The sequence below is a fragment of the Gambusia affinis genome, linkage group LG06, assembly GCF_019740435.1.
Source record: "Gambusia affinis linkage group LG06, SWU_Gaff_1.0, whole genome shotgun sequence".
NCBI classification, from domain to species: domain Eukaryota; kingdom Metazoa; phylum Chordata; class Actinopteri; order Cyprinodontiformes; family Poeciliidae; genus Gambusia; species Gambusia affinis.
In genome coordinates this window covers 26,066,788-26,085,540 of record NC_057873.1, presented here as the reverse complement: position 1 = coordinate 26,085,540, position 18,753 = coordinate 26,066,788, and the positions used below count along the sequence as shown (strand labels likewise).

Below are 18,753 nucleotides of genomic sequence, written 5' to 3'. Positions count from 1 at the left end.
TGAAGAACGGGCAGCCAGTTCCTCTTATTCAGACGTTGATGAGGCTTTACGCAGAGCAGGAAATAATATGGTTCTGTTTTAATGTAGTTGTATTGTCTCGCAGACCTTTGCTGTCAAGAAAATGTTTGAGTCGCACCCAAACATCTTCAGTGCGTTCTGGGACTCAAGGCGGTTGAAGCTACAGCTAACTAGCTACTGTTAGACTGCTAGCTAGCTTGCCTGCTAGCCTTTTTGTCTCTGTAATGGGAAGGTGCGTTTGTTTTTGCCACTGGCTGACTTCTACTGCCAACCCATTCAAGGTTAGGTGCTAAGAAACGTTTTAAATTTAGCGCTATGGGGATTAAAACTGTAGAGAGCCATATGTCGTCTGAGAAACACAAAACTGGGTCCAGAGTTTGAGCTGTGTTTGATTGTAATCCTCCCACCATCCCCTATATTTATAGTTTGGCATTTAAAAAAAAAATACCAAAAATACCAAGTCAAATTTAAAAAGTCTTAAATTTGACTTGCGGAAACCTGAATATAACCTGAATTTCTATATGTACAAAATTTGTATGTTTTCACCTCGTTTAGTCATGGAGTTCTCTGTTCATGTAATCGTTTAATGAAAGTGTAATGGGTGAAACTGGCATTAATTACAGCTATGTAATCCAATTTTACTTATCATTTAGCAACTAATATGCAGTTGCTCTCCTTAAATATTAGTCTATCAGACCTCCCAGTTTATTTTCAGAGAGATGATGTTGCCGTTTTTTTTCCTTTTAAAAAAATATGCTTTAAGCTTATTTTTTTCCATTGCAGTTGAACAAAATACCCTTCCCAATTTGACCTGTAGATAAATTTACATCCTAGTTTGTTACATTTGCAGTTGGCTTGAACTGCAATGTAAGTTAGGGTGAATAGTTAATTTCTTGTTACAGTTGCTCCTGAAGTATATTTGCCTTACTGGAATGGCCTGTTCTTTTGTTTTCCTCTCCTTTTGGAGAGGATCGACATCAATTAGTGTCATATTTAAATCTCACAGAAACAAAATCATGGTTGACTAGTTAGAATCTTCTAGACGCTTAAAACTTAGACACAAAGCTTTTTATCATTTAGGGGACAGGAATTATGTGTTGGAATGATTGTGCCACTTGTGAATGATTTTTTTCTTTTTTTTTGATGGATGAGTAAATGCATTTATTCAAAGGTTGGATGTTTAATAAAATAGATTATATTGCCAGTTTATTTTCAGAGATTTTATAAATGGACAATGCATTTTTTGGTCCATATGGGATGTTGCGCTGTGTTCCATTCGAAAGATGAATATGTAAACACCAGACTAAAATTGTGTGTATATATACTCTATATAACTAATCTATTAGATTTGCACTGAACAGTCTTCCTGCTGCATTTACACATTTTATCGTTGAAGAGTTGCCATCCGCATATGTTTAGTAGGCGTACCATACTTGCTGTTGAGAATAGGGAAGCCAGTTTGCATGCTTGGTGCAGGACTGCTCTGCATTTTATCCCACACAAAAATCTCTTTTTGTTTTCATTCTAATTGGTCGAAGGAACAGAACCGTTCACAAGAGAACCGCCTTTGTATCCTCAGCTAAGGCACCACTAAGTGCGGAGGCCTCTGTAGGTGACACATAAACGTATAAAAATGATACTGCAGTATTTTATACAAATATAATACGAATCTATAAGCTGGAGGCTCTATCAACAGGCAGCGTGTGGAAATACAGCGCACACATCCAGCGAGACCGTTTTTTTTGTTGTTTTTTCTACTTCCCCTCTTCCCTCATTCAAGGAGACTTTTACAATTAAAGTTTATAGAGCCGCAGTGCTTTGTGGGATCTAATTGAGAAGACTGTTGGCATGCAGAAATAATTATAATATGCAAATCCTCCTCCTGTTTGCTGAAACACCCCCTAAGCCCACCTTGATGAGATGTGACCAGAAATCCCCGGGGCCCGCAGCCTGGGTTCAGGCGTCCGCTGGTGGGAGAGCGAACTGACACCGATGAACTCTGCCTGTCAATAATTATGCCTGCTCTCTGACAGGAGTCACACAAGGGCACCTAGCTGTGCTCTGCCAGCCCGCTCTAATTGGCATTTACAGCTTCCTGAGTGACAAAGTTGTATCAAGAATATGCTCTTGCAGCTGAACGGCTATAGGCAGATGAGTTTTTCATTAGTTATAGATGACGGATAACGCTGTTTGAGTCACTTCAGATTTACGTTTCTACATACATTCCTAAAATAATGCCCAATGTCGCATCTTGCCTAAAGTGATTTTATTTTTGAATGACATTATTTTTTTTGGCAACACAGAGGTGGTGATTTATTGGCAAAAATAACTTTTGGCAGAAAATTATTTGGGGGATTGTTTTAGGAAGTTGACAATATGCAACAATCTCATATTTACATGTTAGCCGCTACCATGTAAATATTTTTCTGAAAGTATGTGTGAACACTTGTTAAAGTCTCAATGTTTTGGGGGTGAGAAGATGCGAGCGAAAAACAAAAACTCGAAACTCTTGAACAAATTTTGAAGCGCAGATTTTCTCTGGTACACATATTTACTAAATATAAAGTTCAGCCTTTCGTGTATAATTTCCTTGAGATTTGCGTACTTTGTTTGCAAAACTTTGCAAAGAATTTGAAGGATCTCGTTCTACAAAGGTATCAGTCTGGACAAGGGCACGAAAAAAACAACTAAACTTCATAAATAGCATGGTACACTGAAGAGAGAACAATGTTCATAATTTAAGAAAATGTGGTTCAGAGTGGACAAAACCAAAACGGTTTACTGACGCTAATAAAAAGCCAAGACAAAAACATGGATGATGTTACAAACGCCTCTAAATTTTGCACAATTTTAAGCAAAATCAATCAAGTATTTGTTAGAAGTCTACTTACTTATCACTACTTCACTGTCTCTAGAAGTAGACAGTGAAGTAGTGTCTCCTTCTAGAAGGAGAGAACTGTGCAGAGCAAAGCATTTATTCTCTAGTGATCTATTCAAAGTCAAAGCATTCTAGAGAAACACCTTCATTACTTTTTTTAGGGTTGATTAAATCCAAGATCGTTTGTGGTGTCGGAAAAAGGCAAATTTAATTCAGGAGACTGAAAGCGTAGTTGGTTGAAATGATTCTGCCTTTTAACTCTTCTGCTACATTAGAATTTTTAGGCTAAAAAAAACAACAAAAAAACCTCAGCAAAGCTGATGAAGAAACCCTTAAAATGATCATGTTGTTATCACAATAAGATCCACTAAGACATATTATGTTTTAACTTGCAATGGTGCACTTTTCTAAAACCTTTCTGCCACTTGAACTCATGTTTGACGTTACATTTATTCTGTCTTTTTAGTTTGCGTGCCCTAATTAAATTTTCAAAACGTCTTAACATGAACTCGCACCACAAGCTTGCAACCGAAGGGGTGAAGAAGCATGCTCTCCTTCTCCCAGTGAACGCTACGAAAAAGATTGACACCTGAACTCCTGGTTGTTGCTTTTTTTTATTATTCTTCAAGAGTTTCAAAGACGAGCAGCGACGCCTCCAGGTGCACGTCTTCCTGGATCTGTAACTCTGGATACTATCCATTTGGAAGGCTGCGGCGGCAGAAAGCAGCTACAAAGTGATAAATAGAGACAGCAACTTTCACTTCCTGTTTGATTCCTGCTGGGTTCTCTTATTTTTAGGCGTTTTTACTCCAGCTGCTTAATGTTTCCAGATTATTCCTGCTTTTATAATCAAAGGAGTCCCCGTTGTGACGATACGTGAACCAGTAGGAGCAGTTTTTTTTTTTTTTTTTAAAGATACAGCAGCTATCCTCCAGCACCAGTTTGAGCCAGAAAGCACAGCTAAAAGAGGCACGTGTAGCATTAATTTATTCCCCCTTCTCTGTTCTGTCCTCTTGACAACTCACTTTGTTGTGTGTAGGCGTGTGGGGGGAGGAGAATAGGGGGTGCGTGTGTGTGTGTGTGTTGTTTTCTCTGGTGTGTGTGTGTGGGTAGCGTGTCTTTTAACATACCAGCGTATGTGTGCTCTGTGTAAAAACATGCGGTGTCTGTGAAAATTAGCATTTTCGTAGATAAAAGTGCATTTTCTAGTTTTTTTTTGTGTGTTTTTTCTTAAATTGATAAAAATGTGACAGATGTGTTCAGAATTAGAGATCAAGAGAGTAATTAAGACCCTTATGGATCTATTAGAATTCATTACCGGATGCTAAGCACTTGATTACTGGTAAAGTTGGAGTTTTACTTTTAAGAAAATTATATATATTGATTCATTGCAAAGTAAATATGTCTTTTTTTCTCCCATTATTACTATTTCTCTACATAAACATTGCCTGTTTTGTGTTTAAAGATGCGTCTATACGACTTTTGAGAGAACCAGTAAACGATACAAGAGGTTTTCTTTCTACAGACTACTCCTTTGTGGTCAAAACATTTGTTTTTGTTAGCATGGCACATGTTCATTTTAATCTAAATTAATTAAATAAACAAATAATTTTTTTTAAAAAAGATGCACATTCCTGGGTGCAGCTGATTGCCTTAAAAAGCAAACATTTAGTTCAGATTCTGCTTCTGATAACTTGATTTATCACAACATATTTACATGTTAGAGTTTTATGGTCAATTTAGTGTGATTTTATTTTAGTTTTTAAAGAAGACTAGTTTGGTACACAAGTTTTAATTTAGAATGGATTTTGACACTGATATTTGGTCAAACATCTCTTTGTGATTTTGTACCACGGATGATAGAAATCGGCAACAGCTGAGACAGGAGTGCTGCCGTCCACAGTGAGGTCAGTTTCACATTAAAATGGAAAGAGAGGCTGCCTATCAAGAGAGAAGCACTGCTGAAGTTTTGACGAGTCGACTGTCTTCTGCGGAAGACCTTTACAGTCGGACGGAAAAAGAAAGATTGAGCTGTTTGGCCACAATAACAAGAAGAATGGAAGGGTCAAGGTGAGGCTTTCGAACCTAAAAAACATCGGCCCACCTGTCAAGGAAGGTGATGGCAGCATGCTGCCAATTCTGCATAGAAAAGTGGTCAGACGTCCAGCTGACTGAAAACAGCATTTGGTTTGGTCTGTGATTCAGTCAGTGGTGCTTTTCTGCAAATCATAAGAGATGTACGAATGTGTTTGAGGGCGTATTTACAGAACAGATTGCCTGCTTTGAGATCAGCGTGACATCCATGGAAGATGATCGGTGTATGTAAACTTCTTATATACTGCACTATTACTCTAAACTTGCAGAAAAAGCCCAGCTTGGACTTTTTCTGCCCTCCTTTCCTACTATAAATTAAGATATGTTGGGAGTTAGCTGTGCCAATAAGATCATCTTTTTGCTTTCCAAAAACATTGACCCAGACAGAACATCTTTTTTTTTTCCGCAGACAGAATCTTTAACACCAACTTTAGTTGCTATTCCACAAAATTTGGACGGCTGCCTTAATCGACTGTACCTTTAAACTTTTATAACCGCCCTCTGCATGCCTTATGTGAACACTTTTCTCTAAGACTTTTGGGGCTCAGAAGAGAGTTTCCTTTATAATACATATTCAGTATGGCTTGGAGCAAAGATTACTGCATTCCCAGTTAATAAAGATGTGTCCACGGTAAGACCCGGGCAGAATGAAGCGCATGCCAAAGCTTGGTCTGTGACTCACATGAAGCTTTGTGAGATGTGGGTTTGCACTAATCTCAGTGATAGTAATTTCATGATTAAAATAAGCTATTACTGACATAATTCGATTAAATTTTAATTTATTACATGACTCAGGGCTTGACTCGGGCCTGGTGCAGTAAGTCATTACGTCCAAATTGGGTTCTGGTTCTGTATTTTTTCTCTCTCATTTTTGGGGGTTAATTCAGGCTGTGAGAGATTTAGAGAGTTAAGAAAAGAATCTAAACCAGTTTTTGGGTCAAAATTGTCAAGTCATTAGTTAATATTTAATAGAAATATGATAAACATCACACACACACACACACTTCTATGATGATATTTTTACCTACATAGCAATAACCTAACTCTGCAATAACTTAATTAAACAAACAAAGCAGTAATTTTTTTTTTTTGCCTTTTTTTCATCTATGTGTTCTAAACTATTATGGATCTGAAATGTAAAGAAATCTTTGGAGGCTTTTCTTATATAAAGAAAGGTATCCAACTTTTGGGTCTTGATTGAAAGGAATAGGAAAAACTAGTTTCTCAATGATAACAAAATTTGGGTTCCTCTTTCTTTGCTGTATCCAGCCAAGTTTGATAAATTAATTAAAAGTAGCTATGCGCCAAAGTCCGTTTTTGAGCAAATGTTCCTGAATAGATGTGGTCCATCCAAGAGAATTGCTAAAAACTTGGCTATGTAGACATAAAATACTTTGTATTTTATTTCTAAATGTCTCCAACATTTTCTAGTGTACAATGGCTGAAGGGTTGGCAGCGCTGGTGGCGCACAATGGCTACTGGAGATGATCAACGTGGGATACGTGGGTGTAGGCAATGGATTCAGAGATGACTGAAACACCTGGGGGCCAAATTTGTAAAAAATTTTAAACGATACAAATTCTTAAATTTGCATCGTTTCCGACCTCTGGACATTTGTGTCCAGAGGTCAAAAATGTCCACTGGGCCACATGTGGTACAATCCAGCTCTATATTTTCTGGAAAATACACACAAAGACTGCGGTATTACTAATGCTAGTCATGCTAACCTTGATAGTCATGCTAAGGCTAATATACAATCTACGATATAATATACGATACTAAAGAATGTGTAAAACCCAGTTTTCACCTGAAAGCTCTCTAACACACGTGAGGCGACGTTGCCTCTGCTCGTTAAATGATTAATAACTACTCTGGACAGGAAGGAGAAGGCTAAACCTATTCTCAATGCTGTTCTTTTCTCTTCTGATGGGACAGTTTCTAAAGAGGAACCAGAATCAGCTGAAATCAGTACCAACAGGTCAAAGCTTCACCAAAAAATTATCTCCAGTCATCAACTGATATGTTTTGTCTCGGGTTTGTGAGGATAGAAGCCACGTTTTTCAGTCAGTTTTCAATACATTTAATCATCCACATGGTAAAGGAAAAAAATGTTTAAGGGCCAAACTGTCAAAATAGTGCATTAGTAATTACTTATGTATAAAAGACAAGGTGGAAGGGGCGAAACAAAAGATGCATATGACTTACTGATTCTTAATTACTTTCCCTGTGGAGCCGTCTTCAGAGTGAGCATCATCTTCACAAAGCTCCTAGTTTTCTCAATCTCCCTCCAGTATTTAAATGAAGGTATTTTATATGCGTTTGTTTTTCCACCCACAAAAGCAAACCTATAAGACAGAAAGAGTTATGACTCACCACTGTCCATAGGTAGACCTGCTTAGCTCCCATCTGCTCTACACTGAGAGTCATTTAATAAATCAGATGCACATTATATGCTTAATAAGTACATGGAGATGTAACTTTTGTAAAACTTGCGTGAAATTTATACAAGAGTTCTGGGTAAACACGACCAAGACAAATGCTTTAGTCTACTTCTAGAGAGAACCATTAAAATCTGACGCCGCTCCATCTTTTGTTACACTTCGTGAAGAAGGAAGTTGTCCTCTTAAGATGTTTTCATGTTGTTCCCATTAGCGCCATATCTTCGTTTGACACAGTGCAGTGTGAAAGCAAACCGCACCAGCTGAAAATGTAGCAAAGGTAGCAACCAAGTCTACCAGACCATCCGATGTGAAAAGCCATTAAAATTTGAATAACAACCATTATTCGGTTTAATAACTACTTTAATAACCATGATTCGGGTTAATCATGGGGCGTTAACTCTAGCAAGACGACTCTGGTCAAAGAGATCTTCTTCACCCTTGGAAAACCATGTTATATTATTATAAAAGAGTTCTGTAGCATGGTTTATCTTTTTTTCACTTAGAAGGTTATATAAGGTTTTGACGACCAGAAGGAATGAGACTTTTCCTCTGTTCTTTTTCTGCCTGACTTTTTTCCCCCCTCTTTACTTTACAATATCAGGAGACGCATTTTAATAAAGACTTCCTGAGGTTTGCCAACTTAGCCACTGCAGGCTAATCAGAGCATAATGAGCCTTGCAGGAGAAAGGCCCTGAAGCCATAGCTATTTCTGACTTATCAGTGGATAATACAGTGCAAAAGAAATATCCCTAATTTCCTTCTGGAGACTTTGCTGTAATATTTTTAAAAGCGGTCTTGGCCAAGACTTCACCAGGTTTTCTGTAGGTTTTCTCTGTTTTAGTTTTCACTTTGGACTTTCAATCCTTGCGTACTTAAGCATGGAGGAATCCTGAAAACTTACAAAAGAGGAAATGTTTGTCCTCTGAACTTCATCTGCTAAAAATGAACTTGCGTATTGAAAATAAGATAGAAAATGGGTTCCAGCAGGATCTGAGCGATGCGTCGTCACCCTGAAGTTGATCTTCCACTCTGTCAATTTTTAGTAAATAGCAAAACAGAAGTCCAGCAAAAGTATTCACACCTCTGAACCTCTTCTGAGATATTTTTTAATATGTTTCATCTTAAAACTACAAGGCATTTCATTGACATTTTATGTAATAGACCAACAGTGGTACATAATTTAGGGGTGGAAAGAAAATACAAATCTTTGTTTTGTTTCTTTCATAACCGCATTTTACCAAAATTACAGCTACAGGTAATTTGCAAGTAAGCAATTAATTGCATGATTAATTAAAATGTGATCAATGATTTCCATTCTGATTTTCAAGATTTTTTGAAGGGCGATTTTTGAGAGATTATAATCTGTCTTATTTGATGTGTTTGGTTTATAGCTTGTTTTTATTTATCGTTTTTGGTTGTTGAATTTTATTTTGAATATTTAAAATAACTTGCAGTTCCAGGACTAGCTGTTCTCTATGCAGGGTTTATTAACCTGTGAATGGGCAAACTTGCAGTTTTATGCCATTATCAATATTTCACTTGAAAATGGTCTCAAAACAACAATACCATCATTTATCGCAACATTTTCTGCGACAGTTTATTGTCCAGTAAAATGTGTTATCATGATAGGCCTGTTTGCAGCTGTAAGTCCATCTGCAGGTGGACTTACAGCTAAGTCCAGACACACGTCTGGACTTAGACTGACTTTCACAGACCCAAGTTTTTTGCAGTTTTCTTGTCCTGTACTCGGCTTCATCTTTTTGCGTTCAGAAGCAGACACAGACTAGTAGATCCAGCTTCTCCTTGGTTTATTCTAAGCACAACTCCAAAGAGCAAAGTCCAGAAAAATCAACATCAAGGTGAAATATTCACAAGTTATACTTTGTGCATGCAAAACATTTCTGTAAGATTTACACACACCGCGTTGACCTGAACATTCCACAAACGCACGCGATCTTCCTCAACTTGTGTCTTTCTCCTCCTCCCCTCATCTGGAAACCTTAACCTGTTGACAAATCCAGGGTCAGTTGGACATTGTTATTCTATGTGTTTTTATTATAGGTATGAGAGATTTTTTTGTGTGTTGTTTTTTTTTTTAATAATGTTTGTTTTTAGTGTGTTCTTATGGTTTGTCATTGCAGAGCCTTTTTTTGTGTTTGTGGAAGGTGCTATTTAACTTAAATGAACCAATTTATTGACATAGATTGTATACATCATGGACCTCTCAGCCCAACATGGTCACAAAACGTTTAAGTACAAAAAAGATTTTAAAAATGAGATGAAAACATTCTTTTCTAATTCTTTACATTTTTTTTATCCGTCTGAATTCGTGGTCGGTATCGAGTAAAACGTTTAATCAAGTTTATTGCAGGGTCAGTGATTAATTGATCGCAATTAATCACATTCGAAAACCATATGTTGACAAAAGAAGCAATATTTTCAATTAAAAAAAACCTTTTTGCAGCTAAATTATTGAGTGGATACACATATGAGCTCAACAACAAACATATTTATTGTTTTGAATCTGTTACTAAAGTTATTCAACCATCACATTTGTGCCAAATTCTAATATCTATTCAACTTTCAATTGTTTCATGTAGCCTTGATTAGTCATGTAAGTAAAATAATACTTCTTTAGAAATAATTGTGGATGTTGACATTAGCTTTATGTGCTGCTGCGGCATGTTTTGTTCTGATGTGGTATTTTACACTCGAGTAGCTTCGCCGATAAAATTCGTTTGGATGAAATTGCTTGTTTACGTTTTTCTGATGACTAGCTCTGCTTTGCCTGAATAGCAGATTCAGACAAAAGAGTATGTTTTTTTTGGGGGGGGGTTTTTTGCAGGTTTTACACATTAGCTAATTGTACAGGAAACCTTTTTGTTGTGACACAGTCTGTAGCAGTTTGTTTCACTGCTCTGTATGCTTGTGGGTGTTTGGCATGTGTCACTATATAAATTGTTAAAAATGACTGTACTTCCTCAGGAAACTTAGGAAGGCCGAGCCATGTTGCGATGTGTTTTGTTTTTAATTGCGCAGAGGCGTGACAACAAAAGCATCCGCAATGGAAACGGAACCAACCTGGCTCGGGTTGTGCACGGCCCGAGACAGGAAGCTCCAGCAGCGAATAATTATGACTGCCCAGAACATTACCGGGAGCCCGTGAAGCAAACATCAATTATATCAGCGAGGTCATGTGTCTTTGCAGAGCCCAAAGGGACCTGAGAGACAAAAGCCACTCCAGCTACGGTCTCTGCACCCAGCTGCTGTTTGATAAATCGTAAGGACTTGACCACTGCCCTAACAGCAGACTGTATTTTATGAAGCTGTAAAGGCAATTTCCTTTTCAACTAAGTGTGCTTTCTTTGTTGTTGTTTTTCGTTTTTAGCATGAATAATTTTCTTGACTTGCAGGGCTTTGCAAAAGTATTGATCCATCCATTTTCTGTTCACCTTAGTCCCTAATGGGGTTGGGAGGGTTGTTGGTGTCTATCTCCAGCTGCATTCTGGGCGAGAGGCGGGTTCACCCTGGACAGGTCGCCAGTCTGTCGCAGGCAAAAGTATTGATACCACTTGATTTTGTTACAAACCCCACCCTCAAAGTATTATTAGAGTTTTATGTGATAAAACCAAAGTCCCCTTGAGTCTAAGTGGCTCCCCAAAAAATGCCTGTTTGTATTTGTTTTTACTTATTTCAATTTGTAAAGATTTGACATTCTCTCCAAAGTTGGGAATCCACGTTGGCGCATGTGCGGGCAAACAACCAAACTACTGTCACAAAAATTTGATCTTTTTCTCTCCATACAAATTAACCAGCAAGTGACTATTTCAGACATTGTTCGTTGTATCACAAACCAGGATGTGAGGGGCGGACTTACTGGGTTATCTTGGAACCCGCTGATAACTGCTTGTAGTTCTAGTTTGATTTGACTTGGAGAAGAGAAACATCTGATTCTTCCAAGACTGGAAATTGAGGAACGAAGTTGGCCACCCTTGGTGAGTTATTTTTCTCTGGCAAACACTTTCTGTGGATGAATGTTTTCCTTCCAATTCCCAATTTTGCGCTGCTCAGAGTAGGTTTAGCACATAAATTCCCATTGAAACAGTAGTCGTAGCATGATAAACTATCAATCCATATGGATGCACTGCAGCTCCTGAAAACAAACAACGCAGATACAAACTTGAAATTGTGTCTGAATGTAATTTATTTGTAATATTTTGTCCCCCCCCCAGGTGGCTGGCCACAGAGAATAAACCTCAGCTCTGGTTCATTTTGCCTGTTTTCCAGTTATTGGATTTAGTGACCGGCACTAATTTCAAGCAATAAACTGAACGTGAGGTGGAGCTGCCCTTTTCATCTAACTCATTTGGCCATTTATACATCTATTCACGTCAACTTCAGGCCTGCTTTGAACCCATTAGGGCTGGAGTTTCGCTTTTTGAGCAGCTCGTCTTCCTCTTAATGCAATTCAAAGACCTACATTTTGAACGAGAGTTGCTGTGGCAACAAAGTTTTCCCCCCTCTCCCAGAGACGCGGAGAGCTCAGTGGAGTATCCTTGATGGTGTGGCGGAAAGTGCTCAGGCACAGATGGTCCTGTGAGAAACCATGAGCCTCGTGTCCTAGTTAGCATCGGAATACTAACGCGATCGAGCAAGGTCACTAATGTGTCGAAGTTTAACACGGCTTAACCAGCTCTTATGAAGGGAATCTAATGCACAGAAAGGATGAGGTACACTCCAGACCCCCCAAGTCTCACTCAATCTGTCACACTTTGCTGCCAGCGGTAAAAAGCGTCGCAAATAAATTTATTCTAAAGGGGTAGCTCATAAATCATCCAATACCAATAGTGTGTTTCACTTGCACGAGGCTTAATCTCACAATATTTGTAGCTGAATATATATATATATATATATATATATATATATATATATATATATATATATATATATATATATATATATATATATATATATATGTTGCAGTCTTCTGGTCTAGTTTAAGAAAGTTACATCTCAATGACTCAGTAAGGTGAGAGAAAAGGGCAAAACACATAAAACCAAGAAGAGGTCTGCCTCCAGTTCCTCTCTCAACACTAATGGTCAAGAGAAATGTGGGATGAAGTCGAGCCAGTGCTGCCAGCATTGAGTAAATTTGATCAGCAGTCTTTGATAAAACTCTCCCACCAGCCTGAACCTGCGCTTCAAGCTGTTCCACCGGCCTTAGATAATGATATCATAGGAGCCCAGATTTTAATGAGAGCTCTGATTGGGTGGCAGTATTTCGTGGCTAACAAGATGCCCTGTTGTCTGTCTGTTAGTTGCCATCCAGTCTGCAGTGTGTTGTAGCAGGCGTGCGCGTGTGAATGTGTGTGTGAGTGGAGCAGCGTCTCGTGAATTCAATTTAGGTCAGAGTCAAATGATAGCAAAGCACTTCCAGTCTTATTTGTCTCACTGCGTCATCAGATTGTTTTTTTTTTTTTCTTAATAGAGACAACACATGAAAGGGAAAGAAAACTGGCCGACTCCAACTTTTTAATGAAATTTGATATGTGACATTTAAAATGCCGCATGAGTCATGCAGCAAGAATTCAAATCATATTCAGAGCTACTGACAATCTGTGCATTCATTACTATTGCTTTGACTCCTTCAGTATGCTGGACATAATTGGTAGCACTTCTGGTAAAGGGACGTAAAAGTAATACATTTTGATTTTATGCAGTAGGATACAGTCCATCCTCACCTACTTATCCTTGCAGGGATACAGGGGGGCTGATGCCAATCTCCAACAGTCATTGGGTGAAGCTGTGAAAATCTTTTGAAAATCATCCCTTTCATTTGCATACATTGATACAGGGAGGAATACCTTTCAATGAATGAAATAACTTTTATTTTGTTTTGTAAACAAAATCACTAATGGCCACAATCTTTGATAACATTGCTATCAATACTTTCTACAACTACCTTTAGCCAAAAGGACAAAATTCAGTTTTCTCTGATGATGCTTTCCCATCTTAGAGCATTCCTCTTAACGTCAACCTCTGTAGATCAGTGGTTTCCCAACCGTTGGGTTGATGACCAGAACCAGTGGTTAGGGTCCGTTGCCATAACACTCGTTCTTTCTCACTGATCCACTCCAAGCATACCTGTTGAGCAGCAGTATGACCTAAAAAATTCTTGCACACACCAAAGTTTACAATACCACAAAGGGACCATAGAAGAGTTGCACAATATTAGAAAAACATATAATTGAGCATGTGGCGTGAGGTTCTTTGGCATGTCTTCATGGTTTGTCTCAGGTCAAACCAAAACAAAGCGTTGATCATTAAAGAGCTGACTACTGTTTAGCAAATGTAATTTTTCCATGTCTGTGATGAATAATAGGGCTGTAAAATTATGGCTCATTGTGTCACAAATCCTGAAAGACGCACAGAAAATCCTTAGACAACTCCTCCTCGGTCAATTAGAATAATTATACTGAACATGGCTTTGGATTGGCATTCCAGACCTGGAGAGGGGGGATGGGGGGGGGACTCACCTTGTGAGATCAGATGGAGGCTGCAGAAGCCCATGTGTCCGGCTGCAAACCTAGACAGGAAAAGAAAGTTGGCATCTTGCTACCTAATCAGCATCAACGGGCTTTCACATCAGCAATCAAGCTTAAGGCATTTGCAGTTGAGGTGGATGCCAGAGAGGCTAACACGCCTGGCAAAATGGCATCTGTTTATGTTCCACAGGGGTGCGGGGGTCTTCTTCTGCTCCTGCAGCCAAGGATCACTCCTTAACCCCGGTCACCAGAGGCGAGTTCTTTCACAGGCTGAGATCAATAAAGGGGAATCAGAGGATCAGAACATCCCTCAAAATCCAAGAATCATCTAGAAAGCCCTTCAAGAGACGGATTCAAATCAACTCCTGCTTTATTTGTTTTCACCTTGGCTTTTTGTTGTTCTGATTTACATGACAGGTTGCTGTCTAATTTTTCGCAGCACCGGCAGCGGAACGTGAAAAGGTTATAGAAATCCTCCAGCCCTGTTTGACAAGCGCCCTTTTTCCTGCTTTAATTCCTCCACCCCGATGTAAAACGCAGTCTGGGGAAAAACAAATACACTTTGTTAGACGATGGTATGGTTGCCTATTATAGGCACTGTGATCACTCAAGCTGTTATATTATATGGTGGTGATGCAGCTCCAAAAAACAAACGACAAAAAAAAAAGCAAAAACATTCTGATATTTCCATTAAAAAGACTTGCAGAGGCTTCTTACCGTGCAGGCACAGCCTTTCATCATCTCAGGTGCCATTATTTCAGCAAAGCTCTATTTCATTTTGTGATTGATGGTTCCCTGGCAGTCTCAGCAATCTTGGTCAGACTCTGGATGTTTTTCAGCAGGCTCTCATAAAAGGTTATGATGCTATTTATTAATTCAAAGATCTCTTCTTTTTTTTTTTTTTTTTTTTTTTTTACTCACCGTCTCTCTTATTTTTTTTCTTCTCCTCTCTCTGCCTCTCACACAGTGCCTGCAAAATAATCACCAATGGACCGGCTGGTTCTGTGCGTGCTGCTGTGTGCAGCACTGGTGAAAGGCTACAGCTGCCCCGGCCGCTGCATCTGCCAGCATCTCTCGCCCACTCTGACTCTGCTCTGCGCAAAGACCGGCTTGCTGTTCGTGCCCCCCACAATCGACCGCAAGACCGTGGAGCTGCGGCTCACCGACAACTTCATCACCATCATCCGTAAGAAGGACTTCCTCAACATGACCAGCCTGGTCCACCTCACCTTATCTCGCAACACCATCAGCCAGATCGTGCCCCAGGCCTTCCTGGGCCTGCGCTCGCTCCGGGCGCTCCACATGGACGGGAATCGGCTCAGCGTCATAAAGAGCGATCACTTCAAAGGCCTCGTCAACTTGCGGCACCTCATCCTCGGGAACAACCAAATCCACCAGGTGGCCTCGACCTCCTTCGACGAGTTTGTCGCCACCATCGAGGACTTGGATCTGTCCAACAACAATCTGCGCGGCCTTCCCTGGGAGGCCATAGCCCGAATGACTAACATTAACACACTCACCTTGGACCATAACCTTATCGACCACATAGAAGCGGGGACTTTCACTTTGCTCACTAAGCTGGTCCGCCTGGACATGACTTCTAACCGGCTGCAGAAGCTTCCGCCGGACAGCCTGTTCCAGCACGCCCAGGTTCTGTCGGATGCCAAAGGTTCCAGCTCATCCACATTGGCGGTGAGCTTTGGCGGGAATCCCCTCCACTGCAACTGTGAGCTGCTATGGCTGCGCCGGCTGACGCGGGAGGATGACTTGGAGACCTGCGCCTCGCCGGAACACCTCATGGACAAATATTTCTGGTCGATACAGGAGGAGGAGTTCATCTGCGAGCCCCCGCTGATCACCAAGCACTACTCCTCTAAGCCTTATGTGATGGAGGGCCAGGGTGTAACTTTAAAGTGCAAAGCCATGGGGGATCCAGATCCAGACATTCACTGGAGGTCACCGGATGGCAAGCTGGTGCACAACAACTCGCGCACCATCCTGTATGACAACGGCACCCTTGACATTCTCATCACCACGCTGAAGGACAGCGGGTCGTTCAACTGCGTGGCGTCCAATGCTGCCGGCATCGCCACGGCCGCTGTGGAGATCAGCATGATCCCCTTACCCTTGTTTGTGAACAACACCGGCCACATGCGCGAGGACCCCGGCCTCTCCGACATCACCACTTCCTCCAAAGCTGGCAATGACACAAAAGGCTACGACAAGCAGGACAGAAGGGTCCTGGTCACGGAGCTGACCTCGTCCTCCGCCGTGATCCGCTGGCCGTCTGAACGCCACATACCTGGGATCAGGATGTACCAGATTCAGTACAACAGCACTGCAGACGACACTTTGGTGTACAGGTAAGCCAGGAAGGAGGCGGGATGAGTGTGTTCCAGTAGACCAGTGTTTCTCAATTCTGGTCCTTGGGGACTATCGCCCTGCGTATTTTAGATTCCTCTGTTCTAGAACACCTGATTCGAATGATTGACCTCCTCCGCATGCCATCTAGTGCTGCAGAACTTTGTAAATCACCCACTTATTTAAATCAAGTGTGTGGCAGAAGGGAAACACCTAAAACATGCATGGCAGCGATCCCTAAGGACCGGGATTGAGAAACATTGCAGTAGACATTTGGAGTTGGAATCCCCAAAATTATTTAACAATGTTTATATCTATTTAGGGTCCCACATTAACGAAGTAAGGAGAGAATAAGTCCAAAACTCTTGGAGAGCAGCCATCGTAAAAAGAAAAAAAATCTCAAGTGGTATCAAATTGATTCAGTGTATTCCCCACATTTGCTCCAAAACTGAGTGAATTCTTGCAAACGCTTATATTGCATTGCAAGTCCAACTACCCCAAAGAGCCAAATGGTCTTAATCAGCATAATTAGAATGTAATATGACAGCAACAATAGCACAATAAGTATTTCACTCCATGTAACTGTATCATTAGAAGGGATTTGAAATAATTGGCTGCAGCACAGAAAGAAATTAGAAAAACTCTGTAAAGCTGAGGTTTTGTTGTAGAGGATTCACATCATTTGCTTATTGCAAATAGAAAACAGAACTATCACATTACAGTAACAAGTTAAAACAATGAAAGAACAGACTGGCCTTGAGAGCATTAATAAGCTTTAGGTTGACAAATTGCTTTTTTCCCCCTTGGGTATTATTCTCTCTCTAATGCCCAAAAGGTTACAAATTAAAGCTTAAACTTTTAGTATGTTTGCTTTCTGAGTTGGATATGAAAAGCATATAAGCTGCACAAATACCCAAGATGAAGTGCAATAATAAATGTTTTTCTTTGTCACGTTTAAGCTTAGAATTTATTTCTTTTTTTTTTAACAAACAGAAATATTGCATGCACCAGTTTGGGAAGCCAAAGACCTTGCAGAATTACTTTTCGGTGCAACAACAGTTGTACAGTTTTTGATGTAGGCTTCTTGCTTCAACCAGCTTTCTAAATTGCTTGATTTGTGAAAATATGGAAAATTTATAAAAGTCTGTTTTCACGTTTTGACATATTTTCACGTGAAAACATGTACCTCAGTCTCAAGTCTTTTTTTACCTTAACAAAAAGGTTAATGATGTTGCCCTCACCACATTTCGGAATCCAGATATCTTATTGGTTTTTAACTCTATTAATTTATTAGTTTAGCTCTGTTTACCAATAAAGTGATTTCTATAGGCATCTTGCTGCATTTAATTTTATTCAGTAAAGAAGTAAAGAGTAAAGAAGACTAAATATATATGCACAACATGGTTTTTTTCCCCTGTTTTTATTCGTAAAAATTAAAAAAATAAATAAATAAAAAAACTTGGAACATTTTTCTTCCACTTCTTTGCGGTGCTCAATTTATTGTTGATCTATCATATGTAATTCCCGAAATAAAAACAATTCCAACTATATATGTAGTTGTAACATGACAAACTGTAGCTAAGGTTCAATGGGTAGGAATACTTTTGCTAGGCAATGTAACTACCGAAGTACAACACAGACACTTGAAATCCAGACCCAAGTGTTTGCAATTAGCGGCGACTAAATTATAGGATTAAAACGACTTTGAAGAACAACACCATGCTAATACAGAATCATAATTTCTTTCTGCAATCTAAATGTGAGTGCTATGCTAATGTTAAGTCACAGTAAAAAAAAAAAAAAGGTATGTACAGTTGAATTTCATAGTAGACAGGATAAAACTGAAAATTGATTGAATAGCTTTTAGTGTCGGCTTACAAAGGCTTATGCTGCAGTAGAAATATCTCTCCCCCTAAAACACGGGGCTGAAAGTACCAATAGAAAGTCTTTTGATTAAGTTTCATGTGTTCCTTTTGAATTCTGTGACACAAATTTACTGTATTTCAGGATTTCATTTTGGCAGAGCAGACTAATAATAGTGGTTTACATGCTTTCATACGCTCCCTCTCTTTTTTTTTTTTCTTTTTTTTTTTTTTAGCTTTTATCAGGTATAATGAGTAGCTCTCTTGTATAATTTTCTCATTCAGTTTCAGCGTGGAGCTGAGTGTTATTTTGTCTTTAGGTGGTACATTATTACCCACAAAATGATAACCATCAAAGTCCGCCGTTAGGGAAAAGGAACAGGCTTCTAATTATATTAACGGCAACGTTGACCCGAAGACAATGCCTTTCTCCTGCGTATTTAGCGTAATCTTGCACTTGACCTTAGGTAATCACACAACAAAACACCCTCTTCCCAGCGCTCATCACTTGTCCTGCAGCCTGCAGCTGTTGTAGGAAGGCAATAAAGCGTTTT

At 39.6% G+C, this 18,753-nt stretch overlaps 1 protein-coding gene across 6 annotated transcripts in view; it reads left to right on the top strand.

Moving 5' to 3' along the window:
• The window catches only part of lrfn1 (leucine rich repeat and fibronectin type III domain containing 1), a 176,747-nt gene that overhangs the window by 155,621 nt on the left and 2,373 nt on the right, over nucleotides 1-18,753 (top strand). For all 6 annotated transcript variants that reach the window (XM_044119219.1, XM_044119220.1, XM_044119222.1 and 3 more), the window contains one exon: nucleotides 14,944-16,339. In XM_044119219.1, the coding sequence (XP_043975154.1) occupies nucleotides 14,964-16,339 (1,376 nt within the window). In that variant the 5' untranslated portion in view covers nucleotides 14,944-14,963. The remainder of the gene's footprint in view (nucleotides 1-14,943; nucleotides 16,340-18,753) is intronic.